Source organism: Argopecten irradians, chromosome 3 (genome assembly GCF_041381155.1).
Source record: "Argopecten irradians isolate NY chromosome 3, Ai_NY, whole genome shotgun sequence".
NCBI lineage: Eukaryota > Metazoa > Mollusca > Bivalvia > Pectinida > Pectinidae > Argopecten > Argopecten irradians.
The window spans coordinates 21,988,688-22,014,999 of record NC_091136.1 but is presented as its reverse complement, the minus strand read 5'-3'; the positions used below and the strand labels follow the sequence as shown (position 1 = coordinate 22,014,999).

Sequence of the window (26,312 nt, the reverse complement as noted above, 5' to 3'; positions counted from 1 at the left end):
TTTTCAGTCTTCAGTATCTGATCTCAATGAAAATTGGTCTATAGGGGTTTTAAGGGATGGCGAACAACATACAAACATTTTTATAAAGATTTTGGTATTCCAAGATGGCCGCTAGCCCACTTCCTGTTTTCAGGTTTCAGTCTCTGATCTCAACAAAAATTAGTCTGTAGAGGTTTAAAGGGATGGCAAACAACATGCAAATATTTTCATAAAGATTTTAGTATTCCAAGATGGCTGCGAGCCTACGTCCTGTTTTCAGGTTTCAGTCTCTGATCTCAACAAAAATTAGTCTGTAGAGGTTTTATGGGATGGCGAACAACATGCAAACATTTTGGTAAAGATTTTGGTATTCCAAGATGGCCACTGGGCCAACTTCCTGTTTTTATATTTTGGTCTCTGATTTCAATGAAATTTAGTATAAAGGGGTTATAAAGGGATGCTTGTCAGTATGATAAAAATTTTGAAAGATTTTTGCTGGGCAAACCTCCTGTTTTCAAATTTTCGTCTGCAATTCATTGAATGTAAAAGTACCTCAAAATTTCTTTCAAAATGTTCATATACTGTGCAACTGCATTCTTAATTTGTCGCAGGTGGAGATGGGGAGGGGGTCGTTTGGGGGATTATGTATTAGTGTCCATTACAATGAGTACTTGTTTTAGCTTTATAATCCTACTCCTCCTTAACCCTTTAGTGGATTTTATCCATATTTTGCGTAAAAGATCGTAGAGGAAGGACTGTCATATTTATATAAACAAGTTAGGCCCGAACCCTGGGGACAGAGGGGCGGGGCTCAGAATGGGGAATTTTGATTAAATTTTGCTTTAAAAGCCTACTCCTTCCTAACCCTTGAGTGGATTAATGCATCCATATTTTGTGTGAAGCATCACTGGGGAAGGACAATCATATTTAATATAAACGAGTTCGGTAAGACCCTAGGGGACAGAGGGGCGGGGCTCAGAAGGGGGAACATATTTTATAAAGGACGAGGTAAGACCCATGGGGATAGAACGTCAGGGGTCCAAAATGGGAGCTTTGCTGATATTTGGCTTTGAAATCCGACTCCTCCTTCACCCTTGAATGGGTTAATACCATATATGGATGAAGGGCTACCAAGTTTGTTCAACAAATGACCTTTACCTATTTCAGAAACTTACATATTCAAAAAAAAGTTCCTTGTACTGCTTATATTAATTGTTAACCACTCCATTATACTGTGACTGTTGTTTTGTGCCATGAGTCAGATGACCGTTAAGGCCCTTGGGCCTCTTGTTTGAAATTTGACCGTGCGATTTTGGAAATATTGTACTCTCATTAACCCTATTTTACAGTCTGTTTTTCTACAAATACAATTTTACTCACTTATTTTCAAAGCTTGGTAATTGATTGAAATATTACAAACATCATTTTTTAAAATCGTTTATACGTAAGTTTATAGGGCTATTAATGACCTCAATGTCGTTTACAATTAAAACCACATAAATTGTGGGGTTTTTTCCACGCGAATGCGTATAAATGAGGCATAAAAAATGCCAATTTTCCTTTAAATTTCAACTTAAATATATAAATACGTATCGTACTTACAGGTGTAGCGGTGATCTTGTACATCTTACAGAACATTAGCACATTTCTATTCGAGTGAGGCGAAGGAAGGCACATCAAACGGACGTGAAAAAAATGAAATTAACATCACTATCAAATATCACAGTTTGAATTCTTCCTTCGACATTTAGATAATGAAATACGTTTAAATGAATCACTTTGCATACGGGAACTGAAGAAATAATTCATTTCAGATTCCGTAACTCGAATTGCAATTAACATCTTGTGCATTTTGATCACATAATAATGTGTATTCAGCATGTGTCCGTGGAAAAGTGCAATGCGTCTACAAGCAAATATCAAATTATAACCAATTATTGACAATTAGGAGAACCCATGAATAGTAATTAAGGCTGAGTGACACGTTTTCGAAATGAAGTAACGGAAATAAATTGTAGTAATCAATAATTACAATAGTGGTGAGAGTCTATTAGATTATATGATCAAGGTTAGTACAGCGCGACGGTTGGTGGGGGTCTCAGTGTGTGTCGGAACTCGGTGGATGGTAATGGCGGGTTGGTGGGGGTCTCAGTGTGTACTCGGAACTTGGTGGGTGGTAATGGCGGGTTGGTGGGGGTCTCAGTGTGTACTCGGAACTTGGTGGGTGGTAATGACGGGTTGGTGGGGGTCTCAGTGTGTACTCGGAACTTGGTGGATGGTAATGGCGGGTTGGTGGGGGTCTCAGTGTGTACTCGGAACTTGGTGGGTGGTAATGACGGGTTGGTGGGGGTCTCAGTGTGTACTCGGAACTTGGTGGATGGTAATGGCGGGTTGGTGGGGGTCTCAGTGTGTACTCGGAACTTGGTGGATGGTAATGGCGGTTGGTGGGGTCTCAGTGTGTACTCGAACTTGGTGGTGGTGGGGTCTCAGTGTGTACTCGGAACTTAGTGGGTGGTAATGACGGGTTGGTGGGGGTCTCAGTGTGTACTCGGAACTTGGTGGGTGGTAATGACGAGTTGGTGGGGGTCTCAGTGTGTACTCGGAACTTGGTGGGTGGTAATGGCGGGTTGGTGGGGGTCTCAGTGTGTACTCGGAACTTGGTGGGTGGTAATAACGGGTTGGTGGGGATCTCAGCGTGTACTCGAACTTGGTGGGTGGTAATAACGGGTTGGTGGGGGTATAAGCGTGTACTCGGAACTTGGTGGGTGGTAATGGCGGGTTGGTGGGGGTCTCAGCGTGTACTCGAAACTTGGTGGATGGTAATGGCGGGTTGGTGGGGGTCTCAGTGTGTACTCGGAACTTGGTGGGTGGTAATGGCGGGTTGGTGGGGGTCTCAGTGTGTACTCGGAACTTGGTGGGTGGTAATAACGGGTTGGTGGGGATCTCAGCGTGTACTCGGAACTTGGTGGGTGGTAATGGCGGGTTGGTGGGGGTATAAGCGTGTACTCGGAACTTGTAGGGTGGTAATGGCGGGTTGGTGGGGGTCTCAGCGTGTACTCGGAACTTGGTGGGTGGTAATGGCGGGTTGGTGGGGGTTTCAGTGTGTACTCGGAACTTGGTGGGTGGTAATGGCGGGTTGGTGGGGGTCTCTGTATACTCGGAACTTGGTGGGTGGTAATGACGGGTTGGTGGGGGTCTCAGCGTGTACTCGGAACTTGGTGGATGGTAATGGCGGGTTGGTGGGGGTCTCAGCGTGTACTCGGAACTTGGTGGTTGGTAATGGCGGGTTAGTGGGGGTCTCTGTGTACTCGGAACTTTGTGGGTGGTAATGACGGGTTGGTGGAGGTCTCAGCGTGTACTACTCGGAACTTGGTGGGTGGTAATGGCGGGTTGGTGGGGGTCTCAGTGTGTACTCGGAACTTGGTGGGTGGTAATAACGGGTTGATGGGGGTCTCAGTGTGTACTCGGAACTTGGTGGGTTGGTGGGGGTCTCAGTGTGTACTCGAAACTTAGTGGGTGGTATTGATGGGTTGGTGGGGTCTCAGTGTGTACTCGGAACTTGGTGGGTGGTAATGACGAGTTGGTGGGGGTCTCAGTGTGTACTCGGAACTTGGTGGGTGGTAATGGCGGGTTGGTGGGGGGTCTCAGTGTGTACTCGGAACTTGGTGGGTGGTAATAACGGGTTGGTGGGGATCTCAGCGTGTACTCGGAACTTGGTGGGTGGTAATGGCGGGTTGGTGGGGGTCTCGGTATACTCGGAACTTGGTGGGTGGTAATGACGGGTTGGTGGGGGTCTCTGTGTACTCGGAACTTGGTGGTTGGTAATGGCGTGTTGGTGGGGTCTCTGTGTACTCGGAACTTTGTGGGTGGTAATGACGGGTTGGTGGAGGTCTCAGCGTGTACTCGGAACTTGGTGGGTGGTAATGGCGGGTTGGTGGGGGTATAAGCGTGTACTCGGAACTTGTAGGGTGGTAATGGCGGGTTGGTGGGGGTCTCAGCGTGTACTCGGAACTTGGTGGGTGGTAATGGCGGGTTGGTGGGGGTTTCAGTGTGTACTCGGAACTTGGTGGGTGGTAATGGCGGGTTGGTGGGGGTCTCTGTATACTCGGAACTTGGTGGGTGGTAATGACGGGTTGGTGGGGGTCTCAGCGTGTACTCGGAACTTGGTGGATGGTAATGGCGGGTTGGTGGGGGTCTCAGCGTGTACTCGGAACTTGGTGGTTGGTAATGGCGGGTTGGTGGGGGTCTCTGTGTACTCGGAACTTTGTGGGTGGTAATGACGGGTTGGTGGAGGTCTCAGCGTGTACTCGGAACTTGGTGGATGGTAATGGCGGGTTGGTGGGGGTCTCAGTGTGTACTCGGAACTTGGTGGATGGTAATGGCGGGTTAGTGGGGGTCTCAGTGTGTACTCGGAACTTGGTGGGTTGGTGGGGGTCTCAGTGTGTACTCGAAACTTAGTGGGTGGTATTGATGGGTGTTGGTGGGGTCTCAGTGTGTACTCGGAACTTGGTGGGTGGTAATGACGAGTTGGTGGGGGTCTCAGTGTGTACTCGGAACTTGGTGGGTGGTAATGGCGGGTTGGTGGGGGTCTCAGTGTGTACTCGGAACTTGGTGGGTGGTAATAAACGGGTTGGTGGGGATCTCAGCGTGTACTCGGAACTTGGTGGGTGGTAATGGCGGGTTGGTGGGGGTATAAGCGTGTGTACTCGGAACTTGTAGGGTGGTAATGGCGGGTTGGTGGGGGTCTCAGCGTGTACTCGGAACTTGGTGGGTGGTAATGGCGGGTTGGTGGGGGTTTCAGTGTGTACTCGGAACTTGGTGGGTGGTAATGGCGGGTTGGTGGGGGTCTCTGTATACTCGGAACTTGGTGGGTGGTAATGACGGGTTGGTGGGGGTCTCAGCGTGTACTCGGAACTTGGTGGATGGTAATGGCGGGTTGGTGGGGGTCTCAGCGTGTACTCGGAACTTGGTGGTTGGTAATGGCGGGTTAGTGGGGGTCTCTGTGTACTCGGAACTTTGTGGGTGGTAATGACGGGTTGGTGGAGGTCTCAGCGTGTACTCGGAACTTGGTGGATGGTAATGGCGGGTTGGTGGGGGTCTCAGTGTGTACTCGGAACTTGGTGGATGGTAATGGCGGGTTAGTGGGGGTCTCAGTGTGTACTCGGAACTTGGTGGGTTGGTGGGGGTCTCAGTGTGTACTCGAAACTTAGTGGGTGGTAATGACGGGTTGGTGGGGGTCTCAGTGTGTACTCGGAACTTGGTGGGTGGTAATGACGGGTTGGTGGGGGTCTCAGTGTGTACTCGGAACTTGGTGGGTGGTAATGGCGGGTTGGTGGGGGTCTCAGTGTGTACTCGGAACTTGGTGGGTGGTAATAACGGGTTGGTGGGGGTCTCAGCGTGTACTCGGAACTTGGTGGGTGGTAATGGCGGGTTGGTGGGGGTCTCAGTGTATACTCGGAACTTGGTGGGTGGTAATGACGGGTTAGTGGGGGTCTCAGCGTGTACTCGGAACTTGGTGGATGGTAATGGCGGGTTGGTGGGGGTCTCAGTGTGTACTCGGAACTTAGGTGGGTGGTAATGACGGGTTGGTGGGGGTCTCAGCGTGTACTCGGAACTTGGTGGATGGTAATGGCGGGTTGGTGGGGGTCTCAGCGTGTACTCGGAACTTGGTGGGTGGTAATGGCGGGTTGGTGGGGGTCTCAGTGTGTACTCGGAACTTGGTGGGTGGTAATGGCGGGTTGGTGGGGGTCTCAGTGTGTACTCGGAACTTGGTGGGTGGTAATGGCGGGTTGGTGGGGGTCTCAGTGTGTACTCGGAACTTGGTGGGTGGTAATGGCGGGTTGGTGGGGGTCTCAGTATGTACTCGGAACTTGGTGGGTGGTAATGGCGGGTTGGTGGGGGTCTCAGCGTGTACTCGGAACTTGGTGGGTGGTAATGGCGGGTTGGTGGGGGTCTCTGTGTACTCGGAACTTGGTGGGTGGTAATGACGGGTTGGTGGGGGTCTCAGCGTGTACTCGGAACTTGGTGGATGGTAATTGCGGGTTGGTGGGGGTCTCAGCGTGTACTCGGAACTTGGTGGGTGGTAATGGCGGGTTGGTGGGGGTCTCAGTGTGTACTCGGAACTTGGTGGGTGGTAATGGCGGGTTGGTGGGGGTCTCAGTGTGTACTCGGAACTTGGTGGGTGGTAATGGCGGGTTGGTGGGGGTCTCAGCGTGTAGTACCGTGTATCTACATTTTATAGGTATTTCTTCGCGAATTAGGGTCATTGTACAAACATATTGTTTATAATTCATTGGAACTCGTTCATATTGGTTCTTATATTGATTACCACGTACGGTACTAATTTGTAGAAACGAATTGAATTGAATGGTGAATGTATTTTCTGAGACCAACAAGTTTTCTTTTCGTCGGCCTGTTTATGGTAAACGTTAGTATTGTTTTATTTCACAATGTAATAATTATGACCTGTCTTTATATTTGTATTTCTACAAATATTTCGCCCACCTCTGTCGAGGGCAAACAATATCGAGTAAACAATAGTTCTCAGTGTCATTAGAAAGTGGGTATGGTAAACAAATTATAAACGACATATTAACCCATGCCGCTTAAAAAAGTGTCTGAAAATGGTCTTTGTTGCCAAATGTCATTGAATTGTCATCAAGAACCAAAGATATGGATTATCTGTGGCCATGTTGGAACTAAAGATTTTGGTTGACCCAGAGGTCCGATCTTTTGGATTCGGCATTTTAGGTCATCTGAGACGAAGTCTCAAGTGACCTATTCAAATCGCCCTTTGTCGGACGTGGTGCGTCGTCCGTCGATTGGCGATAAACAATTTACGTTTTTGTCTTATTCTTCAAACCCGCTGAGCCAAATTTGTTGAAATTTTGCAGAAACCTTCATGGCCAAAGATCAAACAAAATTGGGAATTATATGGCCCCGGCCCTCCCCCCATGGGCCTGATGGGTGGGGCCAAAATGGATCAAATTGGCGAAAACTTCAAAAATCTTCTAGCATTTCAAAATCATATCATTATTGGCCTACCCGACCCCCGGGGCAGAGGGGCGGGGCTAAAAGGGGTCAAAATGATATTTTAAAAATCTTTTTCTGAATTCACAGATTTGATTGAACCAGATACTCTTCATAGTTTAAAAGTTCGGAACCAGATACTCTTCGTAGGTTAAAAGGTCTTAAGCTCTTTGCAAAAAATGTGAATTCCATAGCCCTGCATGGGATATCAGATTTTACCCTGGGGAGGCGATCAAATTACATGTATATAAGAAAACACTTTAATGAGCATTATTTGCTCAATTTTCATAGGAAATATGTCAAACTTGGTTAGAATTATTACCCTGAGATATAGCATTTTAACAAATCCATATACGTTTTAGCTGACCCCCAGGGACCAGGGGACGGGGCCAAACGCGGTCAAAATGACTAAAATAAAAAAAATCTTCTTTTGAATTCACAGATTTGATGGAACCAAATACTCTTCATCGATTTAAAACTCAAATTTGAAGAATCAATGTAAGATTTCAGTGGTCTGATGGTCCGATTAGTGTTTATATGTCTGAATCCGAACTCAGGTGACTGCTAAGGCCTATGGGCCTCTTGTTTCAACAAGCGCCACTGTATGCAATATTTGACTTTTTTCTATCTGCTGATTATTATGGGTTATTCACCGAATCATTAATAAGGATAGACCAACTATGACGTCACAAACCTATATTAGCAAATACGTACATATATAGCGGAAAATTCCTCCCACAGAATATCCGGTATTGTAGCCGAATGCGATATAGACATGATTAAACAAATATACTATATTAGTCAGATTTGTTTTATATGTCTTCCATACACCCCTCTTTAATCATTACAAGTACATAAACAGTAATCAATCAGTGGAAATATAACAGTCTAAATAACATACAATGTATACCCCGATCACCTTTTAATGACGCGGGTTTAAAAAGAACAACATTACACGTATGTTCGATAGAATTAAGATACTGGCACATGTAGCTCCATCAGTCCAAATTACCTCTACAGCCGGATATCGCCAATATATGGCTAAACGTAAAGTCAACACTGTCATTTCCCGGAATTCTTAGGTCACTTATGAACTCTTTTAAGGAGGATTAACCGGCTTGTAAATCGTTACAAAATAACGACACAATGGCTAATGCAGCCTGACACTTATCTGGCTAAGAAAGTCAGACTGACGGCAAATCAATGACTGGGGCGAGAGTTCGACTGTACGTGGTGGTCAATGTAGGTAAAACATGAGCATGCACGTTCATCTAAGGTTGATGAATCGCTTAATGTATTGTGTTTGTAAGCTATGGTTTATGCATCGGAGATCTAGAATGGTCTTTTTAAATGGTGCAGTTGATGTCACAGGTATTTGTAGGTATGCACTGTGTAAAGTAAGTGCGGAGCGTCAACGGGAGGGTTGATTAGTTGCTATGGAAACCATGATTGTAGTGATTATAAGATTTGAAAAATCTAATTGAACTGAATTTTAAATTTGCTTCGTTAGGAAAATCCAAGCAAAGAAAATTGCACACAGTCATACAGTCAAGACTTTGGTCCTATTAAACTGTTCGTTAAAGTGAACAGTCGGGCAAGGATGGCTAAAGTCGGTAAAAATGGTGTGAATGTATCCAGTATAATTTCTTATGAAATGGAAAAATAAAATCTCTCGTCAAAATCTGTCTGCGTACGAAGAAATTAATTTAAAGTATGGGAATTCTAAAACGTCCTCCCGGCTCACTATGTCCGTGGTTACATTTCCACACAGCCTCGCTTTCAATGCTTTCAACTTTTCTTTACTTTAATGGTCAGAACTGGGAAACTAAGCAGAACTTGACCGTCGTTTTAATATGTGAGAACTTTTGGAAGGCCAATGAACGCATTTAGACTGGTTTTCTGTGCCCGACTATTCACTTTAATATTCTGTAAGTGGCAGATTTGGACTGATCCTGGTGATTTGTAGGGTGTAGCTTCATATAGAACTCGTTCTACATGTAGTATCGGAAGGGTCTTGGGTTCAAACTACGGTCTGGACTCAATATACTTTTTGTGTGTCCTTACAGGAAAGACTGCCAGCATTGTGACACAATAGAACCAGTGTTACACATGTAGTGTTCACACAGTATACAATCGCTGTATGTCCGACCTTAACGAAATAAAACGACATTTTATATCGTTAAGCTTTAAATCGCACCACTGATGGTGATACAAGACACTCGTATGTAAAACAGTGGGTTAGCATCGCCCTATAACAAAGTACGTAGCCATTTATTGGTCACGTGGTTCTCCTAAATAGTGCTTGTTATTGCTGAAAATCAACCTATAATCTCCTTTTAAGCCGCTAGAGAATTTTACACATCTAAAAAATTGATTCAGTGAAAAGACATTAAGTGTTCTCAATATAAAACTCAGACAGACGTACGATATACAAGTTTGTCCTTTACTGCCAGGTATTCAGTGCTTTAATAGACATGTCCATATTTACCTGTTCTATATTTTACCTGCCTGCAGGTGAAGGTGACACCAGGTATGCATACCTTGCACGGTCAGTAAACAGTCGAGGTGGCAGAGGCACGTCACGATATACAGACAACGTTTCCACGGAGACAGAACCGGAAACACCGCCATTACAGCGCAAAGGTATAGTTGATATTGTGGATTTGAAGGCGTGCATTGTAAGGAATTTAACTCGAATAATTAGCTAAAGTAATAATTTTCCTGTTAATTGTACTATTTTACGCTTCCTTATCGCGGATTAGTTATCTCGTATTGTACTGTAAAATGTAATCATAATCTAGATATAAAAAATTCAATATACATTAATGTACATGTGTATAAGACGGAAGAAGATAATATGATAACCATTATAACTAATGTAATGGATATCTAATCGGCCATTATAATGATACTTAACTTACTATTTACATATCATCCCTATTGTATTAATTTCCACAAAATTAGGCAACGGCAAGTGTTAAAAATATGTAAATGCATTTCTAATAAACTAGTGAGATTATACTGTACATACATGTACATGTGAAATTGAAGGACATCGGCTATTAATAAGACATTTGAAGAATTTGGACAAAACAGAAGAATTAAGTAAGATTACGATATTATACTATATACTATATTATACTATACTATATTGAACGATATTATACTAAACGATATTATATTATTACGATATTATATACTATACGATATTATATTATTACGATATTATATACTATACTATATTATATTATTACGATATTATATACTATATATTATATTATTACGAGAAGGTTTGATACATTTCTCTGTTTATATTATGTGTGTCTCTCTACATGTAGCTAGCTCCCTACCTCTAAAGATCTTAAATGGTTTCCTGAAATTATATCTTCATTATTAGAATGTCACTGTTTCTCCGAACGATACCCTGTTCTGCATTTTCCATGTACATACAGTGTACATGTATAAGTAACCGAGACAGTAGCTATTCATTCCATTTGGTTGTCTAGCGAACAAGTACATGTATTCTTGCCTTATAGCCTTACAATTGTGGAATATATCTTGTTACATATATATAAGTAGGTCTGAAAAATATATGGACCCAAACACCATATACATGTACAGAACGCGCGTAACAATGCTACCCCTAGCCTATTCTCGGGATTTACTGCCAACTTTTAGAGGGGGAAGGGGTGGGAGTTACACTCATCGATACACCCGGGCTTAAATTATACGATGGCGTGCAGTAAAAATGAATATATATGCATAATATTCATATATATTTATATTCCTGAAGAGCCTTCAAGAATGGCAAAAGTACTTGTGGAAGGTCGTTGACTTTCATTATATATATATGTATATAGCACATGTAAATAAACGTTCATATGTACTATGTACATGTACGTATACATGTATCTCCTAATAAAGCTAATGTGGTAGCATGGTATAGTAAAACGCATTATAAGGAAGGTGCATGTACCATATAATAGTAAAGCCGCGCCTGTCATCAGCACCTGTTGGCAGACAGACAATGCAGCATACCTGTAATTACTAATCAATCAGTAGAGACAGGTGTTTAGGATTCTGTTGGTTGTTTAGCCAGCAGTTACATGCCCGGATGTTAATATGGCAGGTTGGCAATCACGTGGTAGCTAAGGGCTAAATATGGACACACTGCAAGTCACATGGTTTGGTCGATTTTGATTTATAGCTGTTTTATGTCTTAGGTACACGCTGGTCCGCTATTGTATTGTTTTGTTTGTTGGCAAAAATAGAAAATAAGATAGAGTGCACGCACGGAGTTTGACAGGACATACACTGCTGCCCAGGGGTTAGTAAACTATTAATATGTTACAGAATTGGTCTGATTTTGACACCTATCCAAACAATACATTTATGTTTGAGAGTATCATTTGATATTTAGTTTGGAACTATATAAGTACACTGTAGCTGTTGCTATAAAATACGTATAGTCAGAAATTAAGATGATATACTATTTAAGACAGCTTCAGGTCAAGATAATATATGTAATCAGCGATGTTTTGATCTGTAACTTGTACCCCGTTATAACCGGTACCTGTTGGAGCTAAGTATCTAACTTGTACCCCGTTATAACCGGTACCTGTTGGAGTTAAGTATCTAACTTGTACCCCGTTATAACCGGTACCTGTTGGAGCTAAGTATCTAACTTGTACCCCGTTATAACCGGTACCTGTTGGAGCTAAGTATCTAACTTGTACCCCGTTATAACCGGTACCTGTTGGAGCTAAGTATCTAACTTGTACCCCGTTATAACCGGTACCTGTTGGTGCTAAGTATGTAACTTGTACCCCGTTATAACCGGTACCTGTTGGTGCTAAGTCTGTAACTTGTACCCCGTTATAACCGGTACCTGTTGGTGCTAAATCTGTAACGTATACCCCGTTATAACCGGTACCTGTTGGTGCTAAGTCTGTAACTTGTACCCCGTTATAACCGGTACCTGTTGGTGTTAAGTCTGTAATTTGTACCCCGTTATAACCGGTACCTGTTGGTGCTAAGTCTGTAACGTATACCCCGTTATAACCGGTACCTGTTGGTGCTAAGTCTGTAACTTGTACCCCGTTATAACCGGTACCTGTTGGTGCTTAGTCTGTAATTTGTACCCCGTTATAACCGGTACCTGTTGGTGCTAAGTCTGTAACGTATACCCCGTTATAACCGGTACCTGTTGGTGTTAAGTCTGTAATTTGTACCCCGTTATAACCGGTACCTGTTGGTGATAAGTCTGTAATTGGTACCGCGTTGTAACCGGTACCTGTTGGTGATAAGTCTGTAATTTGTACCCCGTTATAACCGGTACCTGTTGGTGCTAAGTCTGTAACTTGTACCCCGTTATAACCGGTACCTGTTGGTGCTAAGTCTGTAACTTGTACCCCGTTATAACCGGTACCTGTTGGTGCTAAGTCTGTAACTTGTACCCCGTTATAACCGGTACCTGTTGGTGTTAAGTCTGTAACTTGTACCCCGTTATAACCGGTACCTGTTGGTGCTAAGTCTGTAACGTATACCCCGTTATAACCGGTACCTGTTGGTGCTAAGTTTGTAACGTATACCCCGTTATAACCGGTACCTGTTGGTGCAAAGTCTGTAACGTATACCCCGTTATAACCGGTACCTGTTGGTGTTAAGTCTGTAATTTGTACCCCGTTATAACCGGTACCTGTTGGTGCTAAGTCTGTAACTTGTACCCCGTTATAACCGGTACCTGTTGGTGCTAAGTCTGTAACTTGTACCCCGTTATAACCGGTACCTGTTGGTGCTAAGTCTGTAACTTGTACCCCGTTATAACCGGTACCTGTTGGTGCTAAGTCTGTAACTTGTACCCCGTTATAACCGGTACCTGTTGGTGCTAAATCTGTAACTTGTACCCCGTTATAACCGGTACCTGTTGGCGCTAAGTCTTTAACTTGTACCCCGTTATAACCGGTACCTGTTGTACTAATTCTGTAACTTGCACCCCGTTATAACCGGTACCTGTTGTACTAATTCTGTAAATTGTTATCTGTTTTAACCGGTACCTGTTGTACTAATTCTGTAACTTGTACCCTATTTTTACACTGTTGACTAAACTAGAACGTCTATTGCAATATGCAAGGTATAAATAGTTAGCACTTCTAAGAATTGTCTTGGTTTTAACTGAATGATATAACGTTGTATATTTCTATACCTTAGCATTGTCCGTCTTGTCGTGTCTATTTCTATGGATACCAATCATGTCCTCATGTAACTCGTGTTCACGTATACTGCCTTGTCCTAGTCTTTACTCGACTTGGTGTAATGTTGTCAAACATTAGCAAGTGTCCGACGTGTTTGGTGTGAGCTGACTAAACGTTTACTCTGACCATTGGAGTCTATATATTACTTAAAATAATTCTTATTAGCGGAAGTATGTTTGTATATTTTGGACCTCCTAACATTCCATGTGTTATATATCAACCTAAAGGTTTCTTTATACATAATAAACATGTAAATCTAAAAAATCTAAACAAGACGCTGTCAGTCAACCTTTATTTACATTTAAGTCCTTCCCAATGCATTTAGAAAATGTCACTTCATCTCTCGCCCACGTGGACAACAATTTTATTTATTTTTGTTGCTGTAAGTTGTGATGAGGTAAATGGATTTCTGTAGGGCTTCAGTAGCCATTGTGTAGGGACCCTCTGTTGTATAATCTCCTGCAGTGATGTTGCCAGGCATCTCAATGTTATTACTGTTTATGTTTTGTTGTGTTAAGTAAATAATGATTCATTGATTCCTTATCTTATAAGTCTAACTAATTAACGTTAAAATGTTTCTGTCGCGTCGTAAAATTAATCATTACAAGGATATCCAGTGAAAGAAACCTCGGCTCCGTCAATTTGTAATTTACTTTGTAGATGATTAAGTTGTAATATCAGACTTGTTAGAAATACCATAGCTGCACCTTTCCTGGAACTCTCCTTATGGGAGATAAATCTAACTAATTAGTTGATAATTTGATACAATTTATAAACTTAGGCTTGGTAGTGCAAAATTAAAAAAACGAACTTCTTGGAAACCTCAGTGCGTACGTGTTTTGAACGACCGCGCTTTATTACCCTGATACAGTCGATTGGCTGACAGGTACTGGTGACAAATTGTCGACCTTCATTGATACCATGGTGATGATAATTACTTCATTCTTTAAAGGGCCACTACCTTTCCGAAACGGCTTTTAATTTTTAAAATAGGAATGTAAAACGAGATCAATAATTTTGTAGAGTCGCATAAGTTATTAACTATACGTTTACTAGCACACTTATCATCACCTTCAGAACTGTTTAATTAGAATAAATAAAATGTTAATTTTCATAACGCGGGTCGTTTTATGTTTCCCGCCGTCGTCCTAAATGCCGCGCGGTAGTTGACTATCACTGCGCCAGACGGCAAAACAGGGAAATGAATCTCCACTGTTATCGTACATTAGACAGGAAATCTTGCATATGTTTGGTGTTGTAACCTTATCTTAAGCCATCGATATATATTTTCTTTTGTTATTAATGTTTTTAAGAAACCTTTAAATTTTGCTCCGGAAAGGTAGTGGGCCTTAAAGTGATATGACGTTGATGGTCGACGGTTCCCTACCGAACTGAAGCTCACATGACAGTCACGTCCAGAGATTGGTCAATTTATTTGACTATATCACAACGAACAAGAACTTCTGGACTTTATAGTGTTACAGTAGGATACAGAAGTGAAAGACAAAATTTGGGAGACACATGTGTATTAATAGGGAACTCGAATGTGCAGTGTGAATGTTATTTAAGTGGTTTAAGACATGTTGATACATTAGTTAGTCTTACAGTGTGTGGTGCCCTTGCGTGGCGTTAATATCATGGGGGATATGTGTACTTGAGTTTCAAAATTGAGAATTCAAATTGCGTCAATGTATTTCTTGTCAGTGCCTAACGTATATCCTTTTGAAATTATACATAGACTGTATAAAAGGCATATACTTGGCCCTAGTTTGTCTGTAGTACACCGATTTACACGTTCTTACTTTAACCGATAGTTTATATTGTGTCTCTCTTGACTCCATTTTGACATTTTGAAGCGTTTTGTCTTCTTGCCGATATATTGCTTCGTTGGATAGGCATATTTGATGACAGTTTGTCTTTTAGCCGCTAAGTTATGAAAGCAAATGTCGGTACAATTAAGGTAGACTGCTGCACTCGCCAGGATATTGGGAAGAGCATGATTATCGATCGGAAATGGTAGTCTGGTGTAAGGACACAACCATACTCTAATTTCATCTAGAAGCAATTTCCCTCATGAGAGTGTAGTGATAAGCCATATATGTATGGGGTCATTCTGGACGCAAAGTAGACGTTATCATTTATAGACCAAATTACAGAGCTGTGACCTTAATTCACAATCTGTAGTCCATCTGATATATGTTATTGGTTTATGTACATATACACTGACAGGGATTGGGGTAGAGAGGCCTGACACACTGGCAGGGATTGGGGTAGGGAGGCCTGACACACTGGCAGGGATTGGGGTAGGGAGGCCTGACACACTGGCAGGGATTGGGGTAGGGAGGCCAGACACACTGGCAGGGATTGAGGTCGGAAGGCCTGACACACTGGCAGGGATAGGGGTAGGAGGCCTGACACACTGGCAGGGATAGGGTAGGGAGGCCTGACACACTGGCAGGGATTGGGGTAGGGAGGCCTGAAAGGAGGGATGGGGTAGGGAGGCCTGACACACTGGCAGGGATTGGGGTAGGGAGGCCTGACACACTGGCAGGGATTGGGGTAGGGAGGCCTGACACACTGGCAGGGATTGGGGTAGGGAGGCCTGACACACTGGCAGGGATTGGGTAGGGAGGCCTGACACTGGCAGGGATTGGGGTAGGGAGGCCTGACACACTGGCAGGGATAGGGGTAGGAGGCCTGAAACACTAGCAGGGATAGGGGTAAGGAGGCCTGACACACTGGCAGGGATTGGGGTTGGGAGGTCTGACACACTGGCAGGGATTGGGGTTGAGAGGTCTGACACACTGGCAGGGATTGGGGAAGGGAGGCCTGACACACTGGCAGGGATTGGGGTAGGGAGGCCTTGATTATATCAAAAATGTTACATTGTCAACCGAATGTCCGTATACCTATTTTAATTTTGAACACAAAACATTGATTTATATTTAGTATTTTAGATTCTACCATCCCCAATACACCTGAATAATAGCACTAACTCGGTTAAACTGTGTACAGAGCCTTACCTCATTATTCATATGTATATTACATCTGAGTGGTAATCAGAAAATAATTGATTAGATTTGTTGTAATACTGGATGATATACTGAATTCCGTTTACTGTTTCAGGTAGGCGATTGTTGTGTGGATCTTGGTAAAAAGGGAGAGTTTTGACCGAAGCTGATTCGTGCGTAGTGCGCCTTGATTTGTGAGAAAACCAAATCTATTGTCTCCTATGCCCTAGAGAGTAGGTCCCGAGTGTTTTTGAGACAGACAGATAAGTCGGGATGCCGAGACAGTCTCGTCAGTGTATACAATGCCCTGGCAAATGATACCTATACGACTGACCTACACCAGAACAAGATGGCGCCGACTTCTGCTGTGTCTGATTGGTCTAACCGTCGTCCTGAGTCTGATCAATCTGTGGACCGACCTTAACCTCAAATGTACGGCCTGTAGGTCTGTCCATCTCTTCCACAGACAGTACGTGGAGCTGGACTTCGATTACCAGAAATACATCAACGCCACGTGGGAAGCACGTGTGAACAACGATAGTCTGTTGACGTTGTTTACCACGTGGAATCCTTCCATGCAGAAACCGGTGGTGTACCACAATGCCCTGCGAAACTGGGCCTCACTAAGTCGCAGCGTCACGACTCTTGTCTATTCCAACGATTCGGAAGTGGAAAGCATCGCTAAAAAACATAATTGGCAGGTACAGAAAATAGAGCGCACTGCCTGTTTTGGTACTCCCGTTTTACGGACCATGTTCCAGGAAGTTATCGGCAAAGCGAGAAGCAAATTTTATGGCTACGCGAACGCTGATTTGGTATTCAATGATGGCTTAGTGAAAACATTAGAAGCAGTAGCTAGCAATCCCGAATTCTCCAAAGGGCCGTTACTTATCGTAGGAAAACGAGTGGATGTTAATATATCTAAGCTACAGGAGCCAGTTATTAACGGAACGAAAGATGTAGAGAAATTAGCCCCACACGGGAAACTCTCATGGGGCTTCGCCGGAGATTATTATATAACCAATGAGCTGTTTCCATGGGAATTCGTACCGGATCTTGTAATAGGACGCCCCCTGGTGGACAACTGGTTGATCTGGTACGCACGTGAAGTAGGAGCTAAAGTTGTTGATGCGTCGGGTTCAATTTTGGCGGTTCATCAATTGGCCAATGGACTGAAGAGGATTAAATTTATGTGTAACAAGGCTGAAATGTGGAAAAAGAAACTTCTGCCCAATCTCCCGGTCTGGAAAGGAATGATAGACTGTGCGAGTTACGAGTCTAGGGTCGGCGATAGTGGAAAAGTATTTATTTTACCTAAAATATTTTTACCTGAAATTTGTAATCATGATGAAGCGATTTTCCACTGACATAGGTAGACTTTAGGTATTTATTCCTTCAATACAGTGATCTTTAGAAAGGTATAGAAAACTGTCTGAGAGAGTCGTTTGTAGATTCCTTTTGTCCTTGTCATTCAGACACGTCTATACATGTTTGGTATAGTCCGATTTTCCTGTAACCCTACCACCAGACTTGGACATTAGGACAGGTAGATATGAACCCGTACTACTGGATGGATATCTCCCAGAATGTCAATGTTTGATATAAGGGCCAGACATAACTGGCCAGTCGTTTTTCTATAGACGAATGTGAATTGGTCACATAAGGGATGTAAATATATGCATATATATATACACTGCATGTCTGGCAGATTGACGCTTTGAGGTAATATTTAAGAGAATGGCATTAGAGAGATCACTGTGATAATGTAATGAGGGGTGGGGCTTAGTAAGGAGGGGGGTTAGTGGAGGGGGTTAGTAATGGAGGGGTGGGGCTTAGTAGTGGAGGGGTGGCTGTTTGGTGTTAGTATGGAGGGGTGGTGTTTAGTAATGGGGTGTTTAGTATGGAGGGGGGGTGTAGTGGGGGTTGAGCTTAGTAATGGAGGGGTGGTGCTTAGTAATGGAGGGATGAGGCTTAGTAATGGAGGGGTGGGGCTTAGTAATGGAGGGATGGGGCTTAGTAATAGTTATGGAGGAGGTGGGGCTTAGTAACGCTACTTGGCCATACTAGCAAGGTTTGTTCCCAAACTACACATGTAGTCTAAATTGTAATCAAGGTCTGTCACTTTATGGTGTCAAAGACTTTCAAACGCCAATCATCATATGTGAATTGCAGGTCTCAACCGTTTATCTTTACCTAAACACTCTTTAAAATCAATGTCAAATAAGGGATTTTTGGAGGGACTTTCCTAATTGAATTTTAGTGTTCTGTTTGAACCGATGCAATATTATTTTGGTCAACTTGATTTCCAATGTAAACATAACCACACAAGAATCATAACTAATGTCGATTATTCCAATGAATTATAATTGTTTTCTATAGGCTACGATAGGACGATGTCCATTATTGTGAACAAGGCCTTAACCTAAGTATATAACAAATAAGGACATGCCAATGAACAGAGAAAAGAGATTGATCCTAGAGGTAAATCTAGCTATAAGCTTGCATAGAAGACAGTAAGGTGGTGTGAAAGTTTTATTACATGGCCCCAAGCATTCATACTCCTTATAACATCATTTCCTTATAACATCATTTCCGTCTTTTTCTATGAGTTATCGCCCTTGGAACATCCACTTAGTATAATACACTCCCGTTATTGTACTTGTCTATACCTATCCAATGATTTTAACCGTTCTGCCTTCGTCTACCTCCCTAATTGTCAGGATCCTCCCCATTTTGACATTGTTCCTTTGGTAGTGACCACGTCCTCATTATATGTCCACCAACCTGACCACTTACATTCGATTGCATAATATTAATCTGTCAACGATAACAGTTCCCCATTTTGACCTTTTGTTTTATTACCCCTCCTTGATTAACATATGTAACCTGTACGTGCATGCCCCTGACTAGAAGGTACATGTGGCTGCTTGCAAAATTCCATTTTTCCTCCTTTGACCTAACACTTGTATAGCAACCCGATATTTCCCCAGTTTTTTCTCTCCGTCAGGTGCTAATCCTAAACGTATGGTCTTTCTACTTGGGAAAAGCTACCCCTACCTAGTTCATTCCGTAAAATCCGTTTATCAATAAAGCCTATGATTGAATGTTCTAACGCATATCCCAGTATTCTATTGCCTTATAAGCTGATGTGTTGGTGAGGATGTAGGCATCTGTTGACAGGATGAGAGATTTTAGAGTGTGATCAAAAGAAAGCTGCTATATAACGTGTGTTTACGGGGCATGTTACTGTATTTCTATTTTTGTGTGTTAACACAAGCTTTCCATTGAAGAGTTAGTTATGTGTTAAGGCAAGCTTTCCAATGAGGAGTTAGTTCATGTGTTAAGACAAACTTTCCAATGAAGAGTTATTTTTGAGTTGAACAGACGCGTTTTTTTATTATGATAATGTTGATTTTAAAGACTGCGCCTTTGGCTACGTGCTTTAAATTGTGACAGGGCACCGGGCCTGTAGTATTGTGAAATTAAAAAAGTCTCGTTGTGTCAATATGACGATTTTAGTAACGACTGTGGATAATGCATGGTTTTATACGGTATTTCCAAATCCTATATCATTATCTATGAAACTTAATTTGTTTTAATATCAATCTATACAGTAAATAGAACATTTATCGAATGGAGATTATTCTCTGTGCAGGTAGGAAAATTCAACCCCGGATCAAAAGTTTTGCTCATTCTTTCATATGCTTTATGAATCAGTTTAAAAATAATCTAGCGCAAAATAAAGAGCAAAATAATTATAAATTTTGACAGAGTTTAATCAAATTTTATAAAACAATCTCAATTTTCACATAGTAGCGCTGTCCATACAGCGATATCCGCGTCCTCGACACTCCGGGGGTTACTATCACTGTCGCTATATCCACCAGCCAGAGATAGTAACCATGGAGACTCGAGAATGAAAGACCAGGTATAGGTATTTATGTAACATTCCAAGATTAAACATTCTACTGTTATAAGTGGATGTGCGATAACTTTCATTTACCGGAATCAACCATTGTTTTTTTTTCTTTATCCTGTGAAAATATAGCACGCTTAAATTTGCCCTTGTCCAAGTGTTTAGCGATTTGAACAAATCCATTGTAAAGTAGTACTGTTTTTTTCTGTGTTGTTTTCAATATATTATGGTATGCATGCTCATCGATAATTCAGAGAGGAAAAGAACGAGAGCGTGATTTTTATGATTATATAGATAGAGTGTTTTATTTTGTGAAGACCTATGCCTCTGCTTCAAGGCAATGTGTGACGGACTAGGGGAGGTAACTGTAAATATAATTTGATAACGACCATTGTCAGTGAGGTCTAAATGGATTATTAGGTATCTTAATTTTGTCTGCGATTTTTGTGTGTGATATGTATGCAGTATCCGGTGTGAAAGGAGAAGTAGAAAACTAGTTGTTGTTTTATCATAACTTGTATAGTTTGATTATTAAATGCAATGACGGCAACCCACGAGTAGGGAAGCCCGAGTCATTTAGATATCAAGCCAAGAACCGAGTTGTTAATTAGTAGTAGATATGTGTGGTATTAAAGCACACCAGGAAATTATGTATTTTTGTAAAATGTTACTGATTATTTTGCCTATGCATAGTATATCGCATATGATAATGTTTGTTTTGCAGAGTAAGAAATAACATCAGAATGTTGCACGAATGTGCTTTTATTTAACCCCATGTAAATGCGAATTTTAGAGAAACAATTCAATACCGATCTCATATTTTATACCGAGTTATACGTTTAAAGTGATGTCGCTCGATAAGTACGGAGTTCTTATAAGGATTGGGATACATCGATGGTGATTTAGTAATCCATTTGTCCCAAACACAGATGTTACATACCGTTTAACTTGGTAAATCTCAACATCTGGTATTCCGTCTTTGCATATTACAGAGTTAGCTTCCTTACGGATTAATATCGTTTGTTACGTCATTATTTTGTGAGCGCAATTCACGTCGTTTTCTCCGAAACGTATGACGTTATGCTCGCAAACACATGACGTCACAATCAATACCTACCAACAAGGGTAGATGACTATTTTAATACGCAAATACGGACTAATTCACGTACAACGTGATACCAGATAACGTTTGTGCGGGACTTGTATCTCCAGTGATGATGGAACGTAGCTCTTTGTAATCTTCCCGCTGAAAATATCCCTCGATAACGTCATTTGACGTCATTCCATTACCAATAGAAACAATAGTCCCGCACAAACCTTATCGGGTATCACGTAGTACGTGAATGAGTCCTATTAGTCAGAACTTTTCATAATTCTGTGGCATTCAAAACGAGATCACAAAGTTTATTGTTTATATTGCATTGCATATGCTACTTATTTTGTGTTTGTGTTTCAATGCTTTTTTAGATATTTCAAATTCTTAGAATTGAATTCTCAAAAAGAACAATGTTTGTTATTTGTAATCACAAGAAAGTTCCCTTTCCTTTTTTTGTTAGTCAATATAGCTCTGTAATATGTAGTCGCTTGATTTCTATTAGGTGTATTCTTTAAGTGTCGTAACCTTAATCAGAAGGTACTATCTAAGCAGATTATTTTGAAATATGTAACTGTTGTAGATTTCATTTTGTAATCAGTGTCATGTACTTTTTGTAACCATGTATTTGATTTCCATGTTTTGACTTATTGCCTTATGTATACGACCTGAACTGGGAACACCTGAATACAAAATATTAAGATAGTGGCAAGCGGAAGGCTAGTAAAACATCTTTATTGTTTCTCCTGCATGTAGATCATTCCAAATGTACCGGCGGTCTCTGTTACATGATCGTAAAATGTGGTTAAATATTGGCCGAGACAAACCATAGTCTATCAAAGTGGTAGTTACATTAGGAACATTTGAATACAAAACATTAACATTGGGACTAGTTTCCGGCTAGTAAAATTTTTTTCTGATTTTATAGATAGATGTATTGTTAAAGATGCTCCATCGCCGACAGAGTATAAATGATATTCATCATTTGAACAATAATTGTTGTTTAATCGTGTATATATATGTCTAATTAACACAAAAAATAATATAAAATAATTTATTTCGCCTTTGGTGCATGCGCAATCAGTACTTCATTCCATATAGGATATAGTACCACGGAATTTTTTCGGGATGCAATTAATTATTTTCATATTTTTAACTTGAAATAAATTAGAAGCTTAAACTTTTCAATGGTGGTAATTGTGTAAAGTAAGTTACTTTTGTAACTGAAGAAAAATACTTAATCGTCTGTTCCTGTTTTTGATAGAGAAAAAATACTATTCGTCGGCGGTGGATCATCTTTAAATAGTCTTACTTAAATTAATGGTTTCTATAGTAACCCTGCTGTAAATAACGGGAGTGATAGTAACCCCTGGAGAATAAGGAATGATTAGAGGAACAACACTATTACAGACGATGAACGATTTATTAGAGGGTGGGTATAGGTATATTACCTGTTGTCCATTGTCTTTCACATCTGACAATAAAATATTCTGAATTGAAATTACCATGTATACCAAGGTACATATATTTATAATTATATTGGCATTATCTACAATATATCTTAGTAAATTATTTTATTTACTTTGTTTAGATTAACTTTCTTATCTCCATGTTTGCTATTTTGATTAATTTTACACCCATATCTTCAAAATCCAACACGTTTACCTGACTCTAAATATATGTCGAGCAACCTTGAGTACGACGAGCCGAGATACATAACGGGAATGTGATGTTTCGTTAGAGCAGTGGCCTTTTGCGTCGATGACCGAGGTTTGAATTTCAATCTGTAAGGTGGACATATTCCTATCACTTGGGATAGCTTAGGTTATCATGTTATTTAAACGTCTCCATACCGACTTTATAAAAACTGACAGGTAATGTGAGGTAACATACAAATATTTATTTTACATCTCACGAAGAACTTAAGCTATTGGAGTGCTTAAATAGTATTCCTATAAATAGTATTCCTATAAAACCTTGTCCAGAGACAAGAATCCGGCAACGTTACATAGGTACTAAGAAAGTTTGATAACTTGATGATGTGTAATATGTTACGATGACACCCTTAAGCTATCTGCAGATTGCTTTGCCCTATTTTGTACAATTACTAGTTATTATTAAATTGGTGATGGTCCGTCATTGCTGTCACAGATTTCTCCTCGAAGGTTGGGATTGATGTACAGGATGTCGCGATCCTATTTTATTTTATAAAATTGTATGAACCAAAGGTCCTGCTCATCATATATCACAGATGCAGATAGAAATTTACCGTGGGTTATTGAAGATGTCTTTTACCAAACGTAGCTTTACTTATAGCAAATTTTCTGTACACTTTGTTTGAGATTTGAATGTATGATTTAATGATCGAGTATGTTTGTAAATCCATAACGATAAAATTGTGCGTGTGTTGTCACTGTGAGGCTAAACTACAATGTATGAATATTTATCTTCGTGAATGCATTGTGGAAGAGATATAAAAATGTATGTTTGGTATATCAATTTGCTAGGTAAATAAATGTTGCAACTGCCAGACCGTAGTTGGTTTTCTTTTTTTATAATCTAAATTCACTGTTATGTGTTAAATCATTATGTCCATCACAAAGAACGATGACAGAACGCCACGGGTATCGCGCACTTGGAAGTCGTATGACATTCACTCTCGAAACATAATTTTCAATATCTATGACTCCACTGTCCAAACTCCAAAATATTTCAATTCATTTCATTTCATTTATTTGCATTTTTATATCCACAAACAAGGATCGATAGCAAATTACGTGTACAAAGTTAACATTGCATGTAATAACACAATAATAATAAAACAAGAATACTTTGCATTCAGCAAGCCCCATTTCCTCAGTTCAAACGACTTTTAATAATATTAAAATGATGTGCTATGGAAATTAGAGCTTCATATTGCACCTCAGACAGAAATGTTCCCAAATTTGTTTCAGTCGTCACGTGTTGACCATGTAACACTTTATATGGGTCAGTAACCTTTATTATGGTGCATTATGATGGCTCACGCCCGTCGCTTCAAAATTAACACGTATTTCCTTCAACTAAATATACCCTCTCATTATGGTCGAAATAGATAGTTTAAACACTGTACGAGTTGTTTCCCCTACGCCAGTCTAATGTTGCTTATGTTTGGTATCTACTTCCGGTAAAATCGTATCCAAAAAAATGAGAGGGGTACGTGCTAAATCGCTTCAAAAACTCGATATTATTTCATTTGTTTATCGAAACCTATCAAAAATTACAACAGTGAAAGCTTAAAAATTTTATATGTCGTCCAATTGTATGTAAAAATGAGAATAAAGGGTTTTTTTTGTATTCAAACATGTAACTTGGATCATATATCCGTACAAAATTGAGAAAATGCGTGAAAACATGAAAATATCTCAAGATATCGGATGCATTTCATTAAGATAAGTTGTTGAATGAAGAATTCGGATAGAACCAAAAAGAATTCACATTTATCATAAATACATCCTTTGTCCTATAATCGATGATGTTTAGTGAGCATGTTATGACTATAGTGTACGTGTTTGGTACGTACAAAATTCCGGTTTGGTATTCATTAGTATATGCATGTAGTTATGGAGTCTCTACGGTGTATTTAAAGGTAGGTTTCGCCCAACCAAATAAATATCTTTTTGTGAAATGCGATAAGCGGAAGAAAAGATGAAAAACATATTAAAATATCTCAATTAAATTTATTTATGTGTTTGAGATTGAACAAATGTGTCTTGAATACAAAATTGAAGGAAATCCTTGATTTATTACGGTGTCCGTCAGACAAAATAATATGCAAATGAAGTTGCGATGGATTGTGTTGTCGAAGTTTGGCGCATGCGCATTGTCACGCACTAACAGTAAACAAAATGGCTGAACGAAAGTGTGTGCGATGAAAAAAATATATCTGAATCGGCAACAAAGTGGAGGAAATTATAATGGATTCGGTAACACCCTAGGATATCTATAGGGAATTAAATTCAGAAATGGCATGTAGCAATAAAAGAAACAGAAGCCACATCTCAAGCGGAACTTGCCGGGATCTGTTGGGACTCGTGTAACGGCATTGCACATATGCCAGCGCACAAACAGCCGCAGACTAACTACATGTATATTTGGTGTACAAAGTTAGCGAGCGTATGTAAGTAACATGAAGTGTTTTAGATTATATGATATGTATAAACAGTCCCTCGCACTTCGATTTGTTGTTGTTGTTGTTTTTTAACTAAACATGCCGTGGCAAGACTGTCACTTCTATCTGACATTTTGTTGCACGCTTCCGTATGTTGCTGCGACCTCGTTTTGGAAAAAATACGTCATGTTCTATGTAAAGCTTGACTTCGCTCTATTTTTAGAGGAGTATTTTCCTGGTCAAGCTAGGCAACTGACCACCCATATTGTTCGCTGTATGCATTGAAAATGATCTGAAGATTATATCTATGTATAGGATAAATTTCAATTTCGTAGTCTTTATATTTCATTGGGCGAAACCTACCTTTAACGATACAGATAAAGATATTTATTCTTACATAGAATTGTGTACTCATTAATCAATTGTCATTCAATAAAAATATTGTTTAAATAACGTCCTATTAACAGTCAGGGTCATGTAAGGACGGCCTTCCATGGATGCTATGTGTATCGTGTATGTATAGCGTGGTGCGTGTTTGAGGAGACTGCAGTATAGTGTTCTTGTATAGTGGAACTGTTGACCTTTTTATAGTGCTATATTACTGAAGCATGCTGCCAAAGACCCAATGCAACACATCTCACCTGGTCACAGCATACTGACAACGGGCGAACCAGTCGTCCTACTCACTGTAAGCTAAGCGCTAAGAAGGAGCAAAATCTACGTGAAAATGATTTGGATGCACGTGTGCACTGGAGTCTATGGAAGCTACGCGCCTGGTAGAACTTTTGTCCTTTTTATAGTGCTGTACCACTGAACCATACAGCCAGAGACAGAGAACAAGCAGATAAGCTCCCCCGGTCACATTATACCGACAACGGGT

The 26,312-nt window shown here is 40.8% G+C and overlaps 2 protein-coding genes across 4 annotated transcripts in view; one reads left to right on the top strand and one right to left on the bottom strand.

The window, feature by feature from the left end:
- Positions 1 to 18,043, top strand: part of LOC138317859 (uncharacterized) — a 71,819-nt gene extending 53,776 nt beyond the window's left edge. For 2 of the 3 annotated variants that reach the window (XM_069259811.1, XM_069259810.1), the window contains 2 exons: positions 9,523 to 9,651; positions 16,389 to 18,043. In XM_069259811.1, coding sequence (XP_069115912.1) covers positions 16,576 to 17,640 — 1,065 coding nt within the window. In that variant the 5' untranslated portion in view covers positions 9,523 to 9,651; positions 16,389 to 16,575 and the 3' untranslated portion in view covers positions 17,641 to 18,043. Of the gene's footprint in view, positions 1 to 9,522; positions 9,652 to 9,942; positions 10,114 to 16,388 lie in introns of those variants that run through there. The other variant, XM_069259812.1, reaches the window with a different exon arrangement.
- On the bottom strand, positions 2,049 to 16,290 carry LOC138319558 (mucin-2-like). The gene is made up of 8 exons (XM_069262710.1): positions 16,286 to 16,290; positions 15,519 to 16,033; positions 12,167 to 12,931; positions 11,807 to 12,046; positions 4,788 to 5,948; positions 3,444 to 4,241; positions 2,443 to 3,293; positions 2,049 to 2,399 (listed from the first exon to the last, which is right to left on the bottom strand). Exons 1-8 carry the CDS (start codon positions 16,288 to 16,290, stop codon positions 2,049 to 2,051), a joined length of 4,686 nt encoding a protein of 1,561 aa, XP_069118811.1.
- Positions 18,044 to 26,312: the final 8,269 nt, after the last annotated feature.

Coding starts and splice junctions, on each gene's coding strand:
- LOC138319558 (XM_069262710.1), bottom strand. Junction 12,932..15,518: donor CCCTACCCCAATCCCTGCCA/GTGTGTCAGGCC, acceptor TAGCGCCAACAG/GTACCGGTTATAACGGGGTA. Junction 2,400..2,442: donor CCCACCACCACCAAGTTCGA/GTACACACTGAG, acceptor CCATCCACCAAG/TTCCGAGTACACACTGAGAC.